Raw genomic sequence first — 17,538 nt, forward strand, 5'->3', positions numbered from 1 at the left:
TTTACATGTTGCGTTTATATTTTTGTTCATTGTACATTACACAAAATGTCCTATGATTGCTATCTTTCGAGCTGAGAGCAGACTTGTTTAGAAATAACAGTGGTAGCAAGAATAGAGTAGAAAATAATATAAGTACTATTCCATCTACATTACCTCAGTAAGGTAAATATTAAACTGTCCTTGTTTGAGCCTAGGTTTAGTCTAAGGTAACAAAGGGTTTTAATGAGGGGTATGTAGTTAATTACCTTATTACCCTAAGAAACTTCACATGATAACTATATGTCAGCTAATGAATAATTCCTAGACATCCCCTGTGTACATCTCAAGCCACACTGCTATCATTTCTCCCCATTGTGGACACTATTATGTCTGGTAAGGTTAGTCAGGAAGGAGAAGCTCTTGTAACATAGTTTGCACGAGAAGGGCCTCTCCTTGGGGTGAACGGTCTGGTCTGGTGCTCCTTCAAATAGTTTGCCCTAGCGAAGTGCTGGTCTCCGTCCTAATGCTCGGTCTCCCACGTTGTGATCCAATGACACGCGAGGAGGTAGAAGCAGGAGCCACCACCCTCAGGTGGTTAGTATTTGGCCTCCCTCCTTGACCTTTAGCCATTGTTTAGGTGTTGTTGGGATTGTGTGCTATGTTATAGGCTAGGCACCTCTCGTGGTGAACACCCATCCTGACCTATCTGTATTGGTGGGGTAACTGGGGTATTGGTCGGGTAACTGAGGAAGGCTAGACCCAGGTCCAGGCCTTCTATGAACCTAGTCACCAGGCATTAGACGAGACCCTGAAGGAGAAGACAGATTTCCTGAAATACTACCACCAGGGGGTCTCCCACCACACTCTGAAGGCTGAAGCCCAGGTTCTGTTCATCATGGATACTGTGGTGTTTGTATCATAGAGATAGACCCTCCTGTTCCTATCAGCCCCAGCCCCTGCTCCATCCCTGCACTGAGACTGTAAAGAGAAGGGTCTGGGCTGCAGACTGGATCCCTGACTGGAGCATCTGTCTCTCTGATGTCCACCAGGACTGAGGTTGTTCAGTCCACCTGTCTACTGGTTGTGTTCTGTGTGGAGTTTCTGTTCCTCTTGGTTCGGTCCTGGATCCGACTTGGAAAGGAAGAGCGACGGCTCCTGATCCAGGGTTCTGATCCGGGGCCAGGGTTTGTGACCAGCCACATCAGAGGTCCAGTCTCTCCTGTCAGTAACACCGGATATCAGCAGGTCCTCATGGACTGCAGACTGTAAACACATATTGAACAGAAAAGCATGAAGGTTTATATAAGAAACTCTCCGCTGTACACACAGAAACATGACATTATAAAATGTTAACCACAGTCAAGCCCATCGCTAACTCTGTGATTCAAGTACCTAACAATATGGAGCCATTGTAGTTTATTATAAAAAGTATCCATATGTGTGTTGATTCATGAATGAAGTATAATGTTTTGGTTCGCCTGCGATAAGGGAAACACAGTCCCTCAGATTTATATAGATTTTTTCAATAAGTCAGCACAGATTTGATTTTGTATTTAATTTCACCAAATGGTCATACTCTAACAGAAGGGACTTGAAGTACAGTACTTTTATTTCACAAAACGATATGTAACTAGAAGTATACATTTTCTCACTATGGTAACACTATCTTTTGTAAATCTGGTACCCTTAAATTGATAAATTGAATGTAAGAATACTTTGGAAAAGGTTCAACATTAAATTACACACAGCTTCACTACTTCATGTCAAGTAAACATGAAGTAAGGCACTATAATTTCCTCATAAAACACCAGCATCAAACAACAGGACAGGGTTGTCACTTCTCATCAGTGAAGCATTTTTACAGACAGCATCACACCAACCATCACCATATCATCTACTCTGCTTCATCATACTACACAGTACCAGTCAAAAGTTTGGACACACCTACTCATTCAAGGGTTTTTCTTTATTTTTACTATTTTTCTACATTGTAGAATAATAGTGAAGACAAACTATGATATAACACATTTGGAAGAATCATGTAGTAACCAAAAAGTGTCAAAATATATTTGAGATTTGAGATTCTTCAAAGTAGCCAACCTTTGCCTTGATGACAGCTTTGTACACTCGATGTCTACAGACTGTAAGAGATACAGAGTGAGAGGATGTTGGATCAAGAAATCTGATATGAGCACCCAGCTATGGAGCATCTTCTGATTGGGTAATGAGGGATTATTTGATTACTTTATACTATTTAATGGTTTGATAATTCAAAGGCATTATCCCACACTTAAAACCAAATGAATCAAGATCTTGGCCAGTATCCACAGTCTCAGAGTAAGAGCGCTGATCTAGGATCCCCACCTGCCTATACTGTATTGGCTCTGACCTAATACCATTCAGACAGTAGTTGACAGTGGGCTAAACCTCAGTGACACTGTGTGTGGTCTGTGTGCTGCTCAGTTGGTTACTCTGTGGGTTCAGACGAGGTGTAGTCGAGTTGTCCTCCATGACCATGGTCCCCTCAGGGTTCCCCAGACCCTCCTCCTTTACCAGCAGCACCTCTGGACCCTCCTCCTGTAAGAGCCAGGTGATACAGATTAGACATACACTTCCTCAAGTATGTACACACAGATAATAAACACACTTCTAACATGGAGTGTTGACCCATCCCCATTATGTTTGAGTCCTATACTGTAGTTACAGAATGACTTCATTGATGTTAAACCCATCATGGTGGACATAAATGTGATGTTGTGGGTAAATATGAGTCAGCTATAAGTCAAAAGTCATCATCAGACAAGCCTGACTAAACTATTTTGAAGTGTACATGTAACTGAGTTAAGAACATACCGTAAACTCACTCCATAGCTAGCTTGAAATGTTGCCGATGGAGCTATTCAAGAGGTACCTGTTGTAGGGCGAAGTAGTTTTGCACGCTGTCAAGGAGGGCGGTCATGTGTGTTGCAGAGGATCACTGGTTCAAGCCCAGTATGGGGCAGTCAAACAGTGGAAGCTAAGCTGTTAGCAGCATACTGACTCCCTTCACATAGAGTAGGTGTTTGTTAGTGTGGGTATATTTAGTAAGTGTATATTGGTTATAATCCACTGTTGTGTGTATGCAGAATAGGGTGAAAGATGTGATGTACACTGAGTGTAGAAAATATTAGGAACACCTTCAGAATATTGAGTTGCACCCCCTTTTGCCCTCAGAACAGACTCAATTCATCAGGGCATGGACTCTACAAGGCATCAGAAGTGTTCCACAGGGATGCTGACCAATGTTGACTCCAATGCTTCCCACAGTTGTCAGGTTGGCGCCTACTACTCGTGATGCTACGTTTGAAACCAGAGCACCGAGGCATGCGTCGAAATCGCTAAGCAGTTTACTTCGAAGCAGTTTGCCGATGCTTGTATAATTTTATCAGAAGCACGTGTTCAATGACGTCCGAAACTTTGTTTTGTCGATTAGCTACCTGATTGGTTTGGTATTGGCTTCTGTAGAAGACAAAAAGGATACCCTATGCGACGTCATCTATAATAATTTGGCTGTTCTAAATGCTTTTGATCAGCAGGTACCACTAGTGTACACTGTGTTGATCAAAGCCTCAAGTAATGAACCTATTTTGGACACAATTGGCTGGAAATCCTCAATGCTTCAGAAACCTTAATTTCTCTATCTCTATCTACTACCATACCCTGTACAAACACACTTAAATATTTTATCTTGCACATTCACCCTCTGAATGGCGCACATACACAATCCATGTCTTAATTGTTTCCAGCCTTAAAAATCAATCTTTACCCAGTCTCCTTCCCTTCATCTATACTGATGGAAGTGGATTTAACAGGTGACATCAACAAGGGATCATAGCTTTCACCTGGTTAGTCTGCCATGGAAAGAGCAGATGTTCCTAATGTTTTGTACACTCAGTCTCTTCAGGGAGTCTCAATAAAAGTCAGACTGAAAAGTCAGTGTTTATTTAACATAAACCAGTTTTAAATACACCATATGAAAAACACACATCTCAACTAAAACTCTGCATTAACTTGATAAACCGCATTCACTTTCTCATTAAAAGTGTATTGGGGGGTAGTTTAATGGAAGTAAAGAAATAGGTATTTGTGAACATCATATAGCCTACACAATACAAACACAATATGTAGGCTTTTTAGGCTTATATATGCCTTATATATCACACAATGTCTGGATGAAATATTCTCCCAAAGAATATTCAACACTGAAATCTGCATCTGTGGGTCTTTTCTGCTGACAACAATGAAAATTCATCTTTGTCTTTTTGCAGGGTTTGATCAACATATCAGAAGCTATCCAGCGGAATGGTTACTTTCTATGTTATAGAGTGGAATGGTTTTTCTGCGGGTGTATCCTGAGGTAGCTCCTCTCTGAGAACCTCTTCCTGCAGTGCGTATTGGCAAACGGCCTTTCTCCCGTGTGGACCTTCAAGTGCATCTTCAGCTGGTTCTGACGGGTGAACCTCTTCTCACACTGGGGGCAGCTGAAGGGTTTCTCCCCTGTGTGGACCCTCTGGTGCCTCTTCAGGTCACCAGCCTGGGCGAAGCGCATATTACACTGGGTACAGCTGAAGGGTTTCACCCCTGTGTGGACCATCTGGTGCCTCTTCAGGCTGGACGAGTGGGAGAAACTAGCCCGGCACAGATGGCAGCTGAACGGTTTCTCCCCCGTGTGCATCCTCTGGTGGATCTCCACCTGTTTAGGGAAACTGAAGGCTTTCCCACAGAACGAACACAGGAAGCGCTTCTCTTTGCCACTGGATCTGCTGATAGCGTTACTACCCATGTCATTTGTCAATGGGCTTGTGTAGCCATTTAGTATTGAGGCACTGGCATTGTCTGTGGTCTGGTTTAACATCAGGAGAGTGTGAGGAGGACGAAGGCCAGGGAGTGTCTGTGTTGTCACAGGGTCCATGTTCCAGTTGATAGATCCTATAGAAGGCAGGTTGAAGGCAGCATCTGTTAGGGGGTTAACCGGAGGTGCCATCAGTCTCTCTGAATCACAACTATAGGAGCAGGAGGGAGCATCGCTAACCAACTCTGTGTCTGTTCTCTCCAGCTGAATACGGACACCTCCCCGTGCTCGCAGACCAAATCTACGCCTCGCCCTGGTCTCAGTCAGTCTGTTGTCATGGAGACTAAGTTCAGATGTTGTTTTGTGTTCCACAGTCTGTTTCTGATTGCGGTTAACAGTGTTGTTCCCCAGCCCAGAGTTGAGGACGCTGTCCCATCCGCTGACCTCCACTATTTTGCATCTGGTCCTGGCCTGCTCAGTGATGTCATCCCCTGGGATCTTGGCTGCACCGGTCTGGGAATCTAAGATGGACACCCAGACTCCTCTGTTAGCCTCTAGCCAACCACCTGCGGGAAGAGGTTACAAAATAGACTTCATAAACATGGCAGAGAACTCTACATATGGAGTTTTATGGAGAAAAAAATCATAGCCAGGTGCATCACTATTCCCATTGAAGATCTATTACTGTATGTAGACAATATGTATTCATCTCTTACCTTGCTCCCCCATCTTTAGTCCACTCAGCAGGTCAGTGCTCTCTGATATGTCTTCTATTGTCTCCTCTTTGACTATCAGCAGATCAGGCTTCCCATCCTCCATGTCTACTGACTGTAAGAGATACAGAGTGAGAGGATGTTGGATCAAGAAATATGATATGAGCACCCTGCTATAGAGCATCTGAATGGGCAATGAGGGATTGCTGTGAGCACTATGCAAACATGTTAGTCGATTTGATTACTTGACACTCTTTAATGATTTGATAAGTCAAAGGCATGGTCCCACACTTAAAACAAAATTAATCAAGACCTGGGCCAGTATCCACAGTCTGAGTGTAAGAGTGCTGATCTAGGATCAGGTCCCCACCTGCCTCTATACAGGGATGCAAACTGGTGAGGGCCCAAAAAGGTGACACTTTCTTTTTTTTGCATTGAAACATGCAAAAAAAAATCCCTGCTAGGGGTAAATGCAGGTTTTAACTCATTAATTAAACAACAAAGAATATGATCTACATGATCAGTCTCTGTGTGTAAAATAAAAAGTGGTTAATGTGAACCTAACTCACAGCTAATAAATGTAAGGAAAACAATCCAATGTTATTTGTTGCCTAGACATTACGGCAAATGACACTCAAGTCTTGAGAAAAAAACAATACAATAATATTCCAGTTAGCCATGACAGCCTTTAAAAATAGAACGCTTGTTACCATGACAGCCTTTAAAATAGAACGCTTGTTACCATGACAGCCTTTAAAATAAAACGCTTGTTACCATGACAGCCTTTAAAATAGAACGCTTGTTACCATGACAGCCTTTAACATAGAACGCTTGTTACCATGACAGCCTTTAACATAGAACGCTTGTTACCATGACAGCCTTTAAAATAGAACGCTTGTGACCCAACACACATCTAAATATTGCACTTGGGGGGGAAAAACATCTTAAAGTAGAAATAGAATGAAACAGGCATTCTATTTTGCTCTATTATAGTGGCCACTATAGTAGACATCAAGTTCAACACAACAAAAGCAATATCTGTGGGCTACACTGAATGTTATTACATTGTACACTTTCTTCCTGTGGACATCCGTTCTACAATGTGACTGCAGAGCATGATACCCTTTGTTGGTATAATTGATCTCTTTCAGGCAGAGTACACTTGGCATACCCCTTTTTATCCACTGTATTGAAAGAGTGAACGTGTGTGGCATTTCTTTCACCTCTATTGGCATCCAGCATACAGTCGTGGCCAAAAGTTTTGAGAATGACACAAATATTAATTCTACCAAAGTCTGCTGCCTCAGTTTGTATGATGGCAATTTGCATATACTCCAGAATGTTATGAAGAGTGATCAAATGAATTGCAAAGTCCCTCTTTGCAATGCAAATTAACTGAATCCTAAAAAAGCATTTCAGCCCTGCCACAAAAGGACCAGCTGACATCATGTCAGTGATTCTCTCGTTAACACAGGTGTGAGTGTTGACGAGGACAAGGCTGGAGATCACTCTGTCATGCTGATTGAGTTCAAATAACAGACTGGAAGCTTCAAAAGGAGGGTGGTACTTGGAATCATTGTTCTTCCTCTGTCAATCATGGTAACCTGCAAGGAAACACGTGCCGTCATCATTGCTTTGCACAAAAAGGGCTTCACAGGCAAGGATATTGCTGCCAGTAAGATTGCACCTAAATCAACCATTTATCAGATCATCAAGAACTTCAAGGACCTTCTCCTAAAGTTGACTCAGCTGCAGGATCAGGGCACCACCAGTAGAGCTTGCTCAGGAATGGCAGCAGTCAGGTATGAGTGCATCTGCATGCAAAGTGACGCGAAGACTTTTGGAGGATTGCCTGGTGTCAAGAAGGGCAGCAAAGAAGCCACTTCTCTCCAGGAAAAACATCAGGGACAGACTGATATTCTGCAAAAGGTACAGGGATTGGACTGTTGAGGACTGGGGTAAAGTCATTTTCTCTGATGAATCCCCTTACCGATTGTTTGGGGCATCCGGAAAAAAAGCTTGTCCGGAGAAGACAAGGTGATCTCCACCATCAGTCCTGTGTCATGCCAACAGTAAAGCATCCTGAGACCTCTCATGTGTGGGGTTGCTTCTCAGCCAAGGGAGTGTGCTCACTCACAATTTTGCCTAAGAACACAGCCATGAATAAAGAATGGTACCAACACATCCTCTGAGAGAAACTTCTCCCAACCATCCAGGAACCGTTTGGTGACAAACAATGCCTTTTCCAGCATGATGGAGCACCTTGCCATAAGGCAAAAGTGATAACTAAGTGGCTCTGGGAACAAAACATCGATATTTTGGGTCCATGGCCAGGAAACTCCCCAGAAAATCCTATTGAGAATGTGTGATCAATCCTCAAGAGGCGGGTGGACAAACAAAAATCCACAAATTCTGACAAACTCCAAGCATTGATTATGCAAGAATGGGCTGCCATCACTCAGGTTGTGGCCTAGAAGTTAATTGACAGCATGCCAGGATGGATTGCAGAGGTCTTGAAAAAGAAGGGTCAACACTGCAAATATTGACTCTTTGCATCAACCTCATGTAATTGTCAATAAAAGCCTTTGACACTTATGAAATGCTTGTAATTAGATGTCAGTATTCCATAGTAACATCTGACAAAAATATCTAAAGACACTGAAGCAGCAAACTTTGTGGAAATTAATATTTGTGTCATTCTCAAAACACAAAAAAGGAGTCGTATACCAGTTAATACTATAGCGAATTATTTAGGTTACTAACGTTAGCTCATCTGATGTTGTAACGTTAGCTAGCTAGCTGTCTGACTTTATTAGCCAGCTAATTTTCATACAATAAACTCAATTATTTGATCAGCAAAGTTGGCTAATGTTGCGCAACATTTCTCTGGCTAGCCTACGGAGAATTCGATCCAGCTAGCAAGATACTTAACAATGCTAATACTTGTTCCACCACACTTTCCGAATACCAGTTGTTTTTCGGTTTACAGCTCATGAAGTACGCTTCCTCACCTTCTCACCCCCATCTCCGTAGCCAGGCTTCTCACCTACCTCTTCGTTATCGTTCACGGGACGCGCTGCTGCAAGTTAACTTTTACTTCATCACAATCCCGGATCCGGGAGCACCCCCATCAGTAAAAAAGCGGACTAGCATAGCCTAGCATAGCGTCACAAGTAAATACTAGCATCTAAATATCATTAAATCACAAGTCCAAGACACCAGATGAAAGATACACATCTTGTGAATCCAGCCATCATTTCTGATTTTTAAAATGTTTTACATGGAAGACACAATATGTAAATCTATTAGCTAACCACGATAGCAAAAGACAACTTTTTTCCCCCACCATTTTTTTCCTGCATAGGTAGCTATCACAATTTCGACCAAATAAAGATATAAATAGCCACTAACCAAGAAACAACTTCATCAGATGACAGTCTGATAACATATTTATTGTATAGCATATGTTTTGTTAGAAAAATGTGCATATTTCAGGTATAAATCATAGTTTACCATTGCAGCCACCATCACAACTCTCACCAAAGCAACTAGAATAACTTCAGAGACCAATGTGAATAACCTAAATACTCATCATAAAACATTTCTGAAAAATACACAGCGTACAGCAAATGAAAGACAAAGATCTTGTGAATCCAGCCAATATTTCAGATTTTTTAAGTGTTTTACAGCGAAAACACAATATAGCATTATATTAGCTTACTACAATAGCCAACCACACAACAGCATTGATTCAGGCCAACAATAGCGATAACGAATAAACCAGCAAAAGATATACATTTTTTCACTAACCTTCTCAAACTTCTTCAGATGACAGTCCTATAACATCATATTACACAATACATATAGAGTTTGTTCGAAAATGTGCATATTTAGCGGCACAAATCGTGGTTATACAATGAGAATAGTAGCCAAGCTGCCAACAAAATGTCGGGAGAAATCTTGGGAGAGGCACCTAATCTAATCAGTAACTAAATTTAAACTTGACTAAAAAATACAGGTTGGACAGCAAATGAAAGATTAATTAGTTCTTAATGCAATCGCTGTGTTAGATTTTTAAAATTAACGTTACTACGACATACAGCGTGCGTTAAAGCGAGACCGCACCGAAATTAATGGCGTAATATGAGTTTTACATTTTTCAACAGAACAACGAATTAACATCATAAATAGTTCTTACTTTTTGATGAGCTCCCATCAGAATCTTGGGCAAGTTGTCCTTTTTCCAAAAGAATCGTTGCTCGGTTGTAGATTGTCGCCTTCAACGTTGGAATTAGCAGTAAACATTAGCCATGTGGGCCAGACGTGTCCAAGTCCCTAGAACGCAGCACAAATAAATACCCGAAAATCGCAATATACTGATATAAACTGATATAACTTGGTTTAAAATAACAACATTATGATGTCTTTAACACCTATATCGAATAAAATCAGAGCCGGATATATCTAAGGGCTATAACGGGAGCTTTCTAGAAGGCCATCCTGAGGTCTGTCTTGCGTCATGGCGAAGAGAAGAAAGGGAGTACACCACGTTGCCAGCCCATTTATAAGGCCTCAGATCTGCCTAGCAACTCCATTTCAATTCTCACTATTCGCTGACATCCAGGGGAAGGCGTATGCAGTGCATCTCAACCAATAGAAGACAGGCAAATTAATAAACTGACCTCAGAACAGCCTGCAGATTTCAGATTTCTCACTTCCTCATAGGAAAATTGCTCCAACTCGAGTTCTGTTTTACTCACAGATATAATTCAAACTGTTTTAGAAAATAGAGAGTGTTTTCTATCCAATAGTAATAATAATATGCATACTGTACGAGCAAGAATTGAGTACGAGGCAGTTTAATTTGGGAACTAAATTATTACAAAGTGCAAACAGCACCCCCTATTGAGAAAAGGTTTTAACTGGCAAACTGCATTTGCACCCTACTCCTGTCCTTCCAGAGCGCTGATTCTGTCTCTTCTCTCTTCAGTCGCGTGCTGCATTCTGTTGTTATGTGAACAATTGGCTGAGCCTTGGATTCCGCCAGTATTGCTCCAAACGTCCGTCACTCGTTCGCTTACAGCCAGTAGTGATCCAAAGCCACCCCCCAAAAAAACTTTTCTCCTCGGATCTACACGATTCAAAATGGCGAATTTTGACGAAAGGTGACTAGTTTGCATCCCTGCTATGTAGTCTTATTCATTGTGATTTAACCGGCGAAACTGAGCAGCACTCATACTCTAAGATACTTTTTGGATACGGGTTCTGACCTAATACCATACAGTGGGCTCACCTCAGTGAGACTGTGTTTGGTCCTGTGCTGCTCAGCTGGTTCCTCTGTGGGTTCAGGAGGAGGTGTAGTCTGGTTGTCCTCCATGACCATGGTCCCCTCAGGGTTCCCCAGACCCTCCTCACACCCCTCCTCCTTCACCAGCAGCACCTCTGGACCCTCCTCTTCCTGGAAGAGAGGTGATACAGATTACAAAGACATACACAAAGATAATAAACACACATTTGACATGGAGTCTTTACCCATCCCCACCACGTTTGAGTCCTATACTGTAGTAACAGAATGACTTCATGGTTGTTAAACCCATCATGGTGGATATAAATATGATGTTGTGGGTAAAAACATTTTTTTTTAATGATAAGTCATGATCAGACAAACCTGACTAAACTATTTTGACATGTACAGTAGGTGTTTGTTAGTGTGTGGGTATATTTAGTAAGTGTATATTAGTTATAAAGTGCTCTTGGATTTATGTAGAATAGGGTGAGATCAGATGTGATGTATACTAAAGAGAGTCTCAATGAAAGTCTTAGAATGAAAAGTCCAATTGTTTTATTAAACATAAACAAGTGTTGAATACACCATATGAAAATCACATACATTTTATAATTTTTATATATATATACACTGCTCAAAAAAATAAAGGGAACACTTAAACAACACAATGTAACTCCAAGTCAATCACACTTCTGTGAAATCAAACTGTCCACTTAGGAAGCAACACTGATTGACAATAAATTTCACATGCAGTTGTGCAAATGGAATAGACAAAAGGTGGAAATTATAGGCAATTAGTAAGACACCCCCAAAAAAGGAGTGGTTCTGCAGGTGGTGACCACACACCACTTCTCAGTTCCTATGCTTCCTGGCTGATGTTTTGGTCACGGTCCTGCTGCTATTTTTTTGAGCAGTGTATATTATTATTATTATTATTTATTTTTTTAAATCGGCATGAACTTGATGAACTGCATTCATTTTCTCATTAAAAGGGTTTTGGGAAAATAATTAAGTAGTGGAATGGAAATAATGAAGTAGGCATTTGTGAACATGATATGTGACTCGCTTTATCATAATCAGTCACATTGACCCCAAAACACAGTGCTGGAAAAAGGAGAATGTTACCTTTCGACTGAGACCATCATGATCGCTCTACTCCAAATTACAAGAAAGTTACATGCCATTACATGCAGAGTATCACCAAATCATGTTTTTGAGAAAAACACAGTCAACGTTTGCAATTACTTCTTAGACATTTATTCAAATAATGAATAACAACTATTTACCTAATACAAAACAATACATGAAATCCATTGACGAGTGCCCATGTTCTTCTTTTTCACTTACGCTCACACACAAATTACATCTTGCTCCAACTATACAGATAGTGTCTCTCTACATCGTTTTCGCGCACACCCGTGCACGTATATGGATACACGTGCACACAATTGTACACATAAACTATATATACAAAAGTATGTGGACTAGAGGTCGACCGATTATGATTTTTCAACGCCGATACCGATTATTGGAGGACCAAAAAAGGCCGATACCGATTAATCGGCCGATTTATTTTATTTTATTTGTAATAATGACAATTACAACAATACTGAATGAACACTTATTTTAACTTAATATAATACATCAATAAAATCAATTTAGCCTCAAATAAATAATGAAACATGTTCAATTTGGTTTAAATAATGCAAAAACAAAGTGTTGGAGAAGAAAGTAAAAGTGCAATATGTGCCATGTAAGAAAGCTAACGTTTAAGTTCCTTGCTCAGAACATGAGAACATATGAAAGCTGGTGGTTCCTTTTAACATGAGTCTTCAATATTCCCTGTTAAGAAGTTTTAGGTTGTAGTTATTATAGGAATTATAGGACTATTTCGCTCTATACCATTTGTATTTCATTAACCTTTGACTATTGGATGTTCTTATAGGCACTTTAGTATTGCCAGTGTAACAGTATAGCTTCCATCCCTCTCCTCGCTCCTACCTGGGCTCGAACCAGAAACACAACGACAACAGCCACCCTCGAAGCAGCGTTACCCATGCAGAGCAAGGGGAATAACTACTCCAAGTCTCAGAGCAAGTGACGTTTGAAACACTATTAGTGCGTATTTTATCTAACGGGTGGCATCCATAAGTCTAAATATTCCTGTTACATTGCACAACCTTCAATGTTATGTCGTAATTACGTAAAATTCTGGCAAATTAGGCTGCCCAAACTGTTGCATATACACTGACTCTGCGTGCAATGAACGCAAGAGAAGTGACACAATTTCACCTGGTTAATATTGCCTGCTAACCTGGATTTCTTTTAGCTGAATATGCAGGTTTAAAAATATATACTTCTGTGTATTGATTTTAAGAAAGGCATTGATGTTTATGGTTAGGTACACATTGGAGCAACGATATGCACCGCATCGATTATATGCAACGCAGGACACGCTAGATAAACTAGTAATATCATCAATCATTTGTAGTTAACTAGTAATTATGATTGATTGATTGTTTTTTATTTTTTATTTATTTTTATTTTATTTCACCTTTATTTAACCAGGTAGGCTAGTTGAGAACAAGTTCTCATTTGCAACTGCGACCTGGCCAAGATAAAGCATAGCAGTGTGAACAGACAACAACACAGAGTTACACATGGAGTAAACAATAGACAAGTCAATAACATGGTAGAAAAAAGAGAATCTATATACGATGTGTGCAAAAGGCATGAGGTAGGCAATAAATCGAATAATTACAATTTAGCAGATTAACACTGGAGTGATAAATCATCAGACGATCATGTGCAAGAAGAGATACTGGTGTGCAAAAGAGCAGAAAAGTAAATAAATAAAAGCAGTATGGGGGTGAGGTAGGTAAATTGGGTGGGTAGTTTACAGATGGACTATGTACAGCTGCAGCGATCGGTTAGCTGCTCGGATAGCAGATTTTTAAAGTTGTTGAGGGAGATAAAAGTCTCCAACTTCAGAGATTTTTGCAATTCGTTCCAGTCGCAGGTAGCAGAGAACTGGAAGGAAAGGCGTCCAAATGAGGTTTTGGCTTTAGGGATGATCAGTGAGATACACCTGCTGGAGCGCGTGCTACGGGTGGGTGTAGCCATCGTGACCAGTGAGCTGAGATAATGCGGCACTTTGCCTAGCATAGCCTTGTAGATGACCTGGAGCCAGTGGGTCTGACGACGAACATGTAGCGAGGGCCAGCCGACTAGGGCATACAGGTCGCAGTGGTGGGTCGTATAAGGTGCTTTAGTAACAAAACGGATGGCACTGTGATAAACTGCATCCAGTTTGCTGAGTAGAGTATTGGAAGCTATTTTGTAGATGACAAGATAAGACTTATAAGATAAGTTTAATGCTAGCTAGCAACTTACCTTGGCTTCTACTGCATTCGCGTAACAGGCAGGCTCCTCGTGGAGTGCAATGTAATCAGGTGGTTAGAGCGTTGGACTAGTTAACTGTAAGGTTGCAAGATTGAATCCCCCGAGCTGATAAGGCAAAAATCTGTCATTCTGCCCCTGAACGAGGCAGTTAACCTACCGTTCCTAGGCCGTCATTGAAAATAAGAATATGTTCTTAACTGACTTGCCTAGTTAAATAAAGATTAAATAAAGGTGTAAAAAAATACAGATTTCCGATTGTTATGAAAACTTGAAATCGGCCCTAATTAATCAGCCATTCCGATTAATCGGTCGACCTCTAATGTGGACACCCCTTCAAATGACTGAATTTGGCTATTTCAGCCACACCCGTTTCTGACAGGTGTATAAAATAGAGCACACAGCCATGCAATCTCCATAGACAAACATTGGCAGTAGAATGGCCTTACTGAAGAGCTCAGTAACTTTCAATGTGGCCCCGTCATAGGATGCCACATTTCCAACAAGTCAGTTCGTAAAATTTCTGCCCTGCTAGAGCTGCCCCTGTCAACTGTAAGTGCTGTTATTGTGAAGTGGAAACGTCTAGGAGCAACAGCGGCTCACCCGCGAAGTGGTAGGCCACACAAGCTCAAAGAATGAGAAGCTCAAATCGTCTGTCCTCAGTTGCAGAATTCACTACTGAGTTCCAAACTGCCTCTGGAAGCAACGTCAGCACAATAACTGTTTGTTGGGAGCTTCATGAAATGGGTTTTCATGGCCGAGATGCCGCACACAAGCCTAAGACCACCATGCGCAACACTAAGCGTCGGCTGGAGTGGTGCAAAGCACGGCGCCATTGGACTCTGGAGCAGTGGAAACACGTTCTCTGGAGTGATGAATCACACTTCACCATCTGGCAGTCCAACGGAAGGATCTGTGTTTGGCGGATGCCAGGAGAATGCTACCTGCCCCAATGCATAGTGTCAAATGTAAAGTTTGGTGGAGAAGGAATAATGGTCTGGGGCTGTGTTTCATGGTTCGAACTAGGCCCCTTAGTTCCAGTGAAGGGAAATCTTAATGCTACAGCATACAATTACATTCTAGACGATTCTGTGCCTACAACTTTGTGGCAACAGTTTGGGGAAGGCCCTTTCCTGTTTCAGCATGACAATGCCCCCTGCACAAAGCGAAGTGCATATAGAAATGGTTTGTCGAGATTGGTGTGGAAGAACTTGACTGGCTTGCACAGAGCCCTGACCTCAACCCCATCAAAACACCTTTGGGATGAATTATAATGTAGACTGCGAGCCAGGCCTAATCGTCTAACATCAGTGCCCGACCTCACTTATGCTCTTGTGGCTGAATGGAAGCAAGTCCCCACAGCAATGTTCCAACATCTAGTGGAAAGCCTTCCCAGAAGAGTGGAGGCTGTAATAGCAGCAAAAGGGGGGGACCAACTCCATATTAATGCCCATGGTTTTGGAATGAGATGTTCGCCGAGCAGGTGTCCACATACTTTTGGTAATGTAGTGTACAAGCAACAGAATGAGCTAAAAATGGTGAGAGTAAGTCCTGGTCTCTAAGCAACAACTAAAATGAGAAACGTTAAAGAAAATCTGACTACACACGCGCGTCACCAGAGAGTAAGTCTCTTTGGATCCGATTCGTGTGAGCTTTGGTTAGAGTCTTTGCCGCTGGCTTGAGCTGACGAACGTTTGGTACAAATATAAGTATCGAGATTTAGGAAAACACTCACCATGATCACGCATGAACGTTTTTGTACTAGTGCCACACACAGGACTTTGGTCTCAAATGTCGGTAGCGCCAGGATGTCTGACCTCTTAAATTCAGGGATCTGTCCTGGGAGCGGCACCGCGTGGACATCGGCGAAGTTGTTGACATAGTGGACAATTCACTGAGTGTCCTCGTAGGACAGCACCTGTTTTCTGGCGAGACGACCACCACACCTCTTTTTCCATGGAGCCTCACCACGATCCTTAGAACTATATCACTGCAGTCAGCTTTTTGTAGAAATTAGGACATTTTTTAAATGTGCTGAAAGGCACAATGTATTCTCAGCTGTTTTATTTATATTCATGATATAGCCTACTACTCATCTTTTCTTAAATACCTCATGAACTTGTTAATACTGCTGCAGCCCCAATAAGAACAGAGGACATCAGGTTGTATTACTCGAATGAAAACTTACTCATGTCAGAACTTGAATGTTTCTCCGGAGATTTTCTCAAAGAAATATGTCCTCTGATGTTTCCTTTTTGTTAGTTCCTGTTCGAGGTGACCATTTCCTTGCAGAGGTTCATGGAACCAGAGATCTTGCCAATGAACACTAGATGTTTTTCATCTGAAAAATAAGACAACTAACAATATCTAATTTTTTAACATTCAGTCATTGTCGTCATCTATTCTAGCCAATACATTTTAAAGTGATATAAACACTTTCAATAAAACACAAACTACGCAACCTGTACAAATTGAAATGCATGCGTGAATACCACACACACACACACTTTTACTAGTAGTGTAAATGGGTCAGGTTCGATATAAAGAAATGTTATAACTTTATAGATGGCCATTTCATGTATTTATGTAACCTGTCTTTAGGACAAATACCAGCACACACAACACACACAGATCCCATAAGCTACTATCTACATAGCTAGGTTGCATGTGCTACACATCCCACTTCACTCTCACCGCCCCCAAGCCACACCTCATCACACCCAAACACACTTAACAGATAGACAGACACAGAAAACAAGCACACCCATATAAACGTGACTACTACTTGATTGGCAAGCACTTACCATTGGTGAGTTGGCTAATTCATCTGGTCACGTCTCTTGACCATCTCCTCGGGGGTAAAAACCAAATATCACGGCTTCCCTTTATTGGACTTGCAAGTGCACCTGAACTCGCAAGCCTTTTCCATTTCTTGCCCACCACCACTGACATATTTCCCCTCGAACGACTGAAGCACCGTAATTGATGGATCCAACCTTTAACGGGTGGTCTTCCTCGGTTGCCTCCTCAAGGTGCTCGGCCTCGACTTCAGTGAGCTTGTTTGAGTCGTTTATGGCGTTGCACTGTGGCGCAGGGTCAAAAAGTAGTCGGCAATAAGTTGATGCCACTGATCGTCTGAACCAGCTCCCAGCACAACATTACTATTTAAAAATCTAGCCATTTCTCTCTCCCGGAAATTCATCACTGCAGTTGAAAGCAAAGCTAGCTAGCTACGGTGTAGGCAGTAGCGACAGTGTAACTACGTATGATGGGTTTTGAAGAGCGAGAGTGTAGCCTTTTCCCGCGGATGATACACTACAGGAAAATCA

General features: G+C 41.6%; 1 protein-coding gene across 1 annotated transcript in view; it reads right to left on the bottom strand.

Moving 5' to 3' along the window:
- Positions 1–3,944: 3,944 nt before the first annotated feature.
- The window catches only part of LOC129841433 (zinc finger and BTB domain-containing protein 18-like), a 32,072-nt gene continuing 18,478 nt past the window's right edge, over positions 3,945–17,538 (bottom strand). The window contains exons 4-6 of the mRNA XM_055909696.1: positions 10,817–10,981; positions 5,527–5,638; positions 3,945–5,376 (exon numbers count right to left, since the gene is read on the bottom strand). Of these exons, the coding sequence (XP_055765671.1) occupies positions 4,337–5,376; positions 5,527–5,638; positions 10,817–10,981 (1,317 nt within the window). The 3' untranslated portion in view covers positions 3,945–4,336. The remainder of the gene's footprint in view (positions 5,377–5,526; positions 5,639–10,816; positions 10,982–17,538) is intronic.

Source organism: Salvelinus fontinalis, chromosome 42, assembly GCF_029448725.1.
Source record: "Salvelinus fontinalis isolate EN_2023a chromosome 42, ASM2944872v1, whole genome shotgun sequence".
Taxonomy (NCBI): domain Eukaryota; kingdom Metazoa; phylum Chordata; class Actinopteri; order Salmoniformes; family Salmonidae; genus Salvelinus; species Salvelinus fontinalis.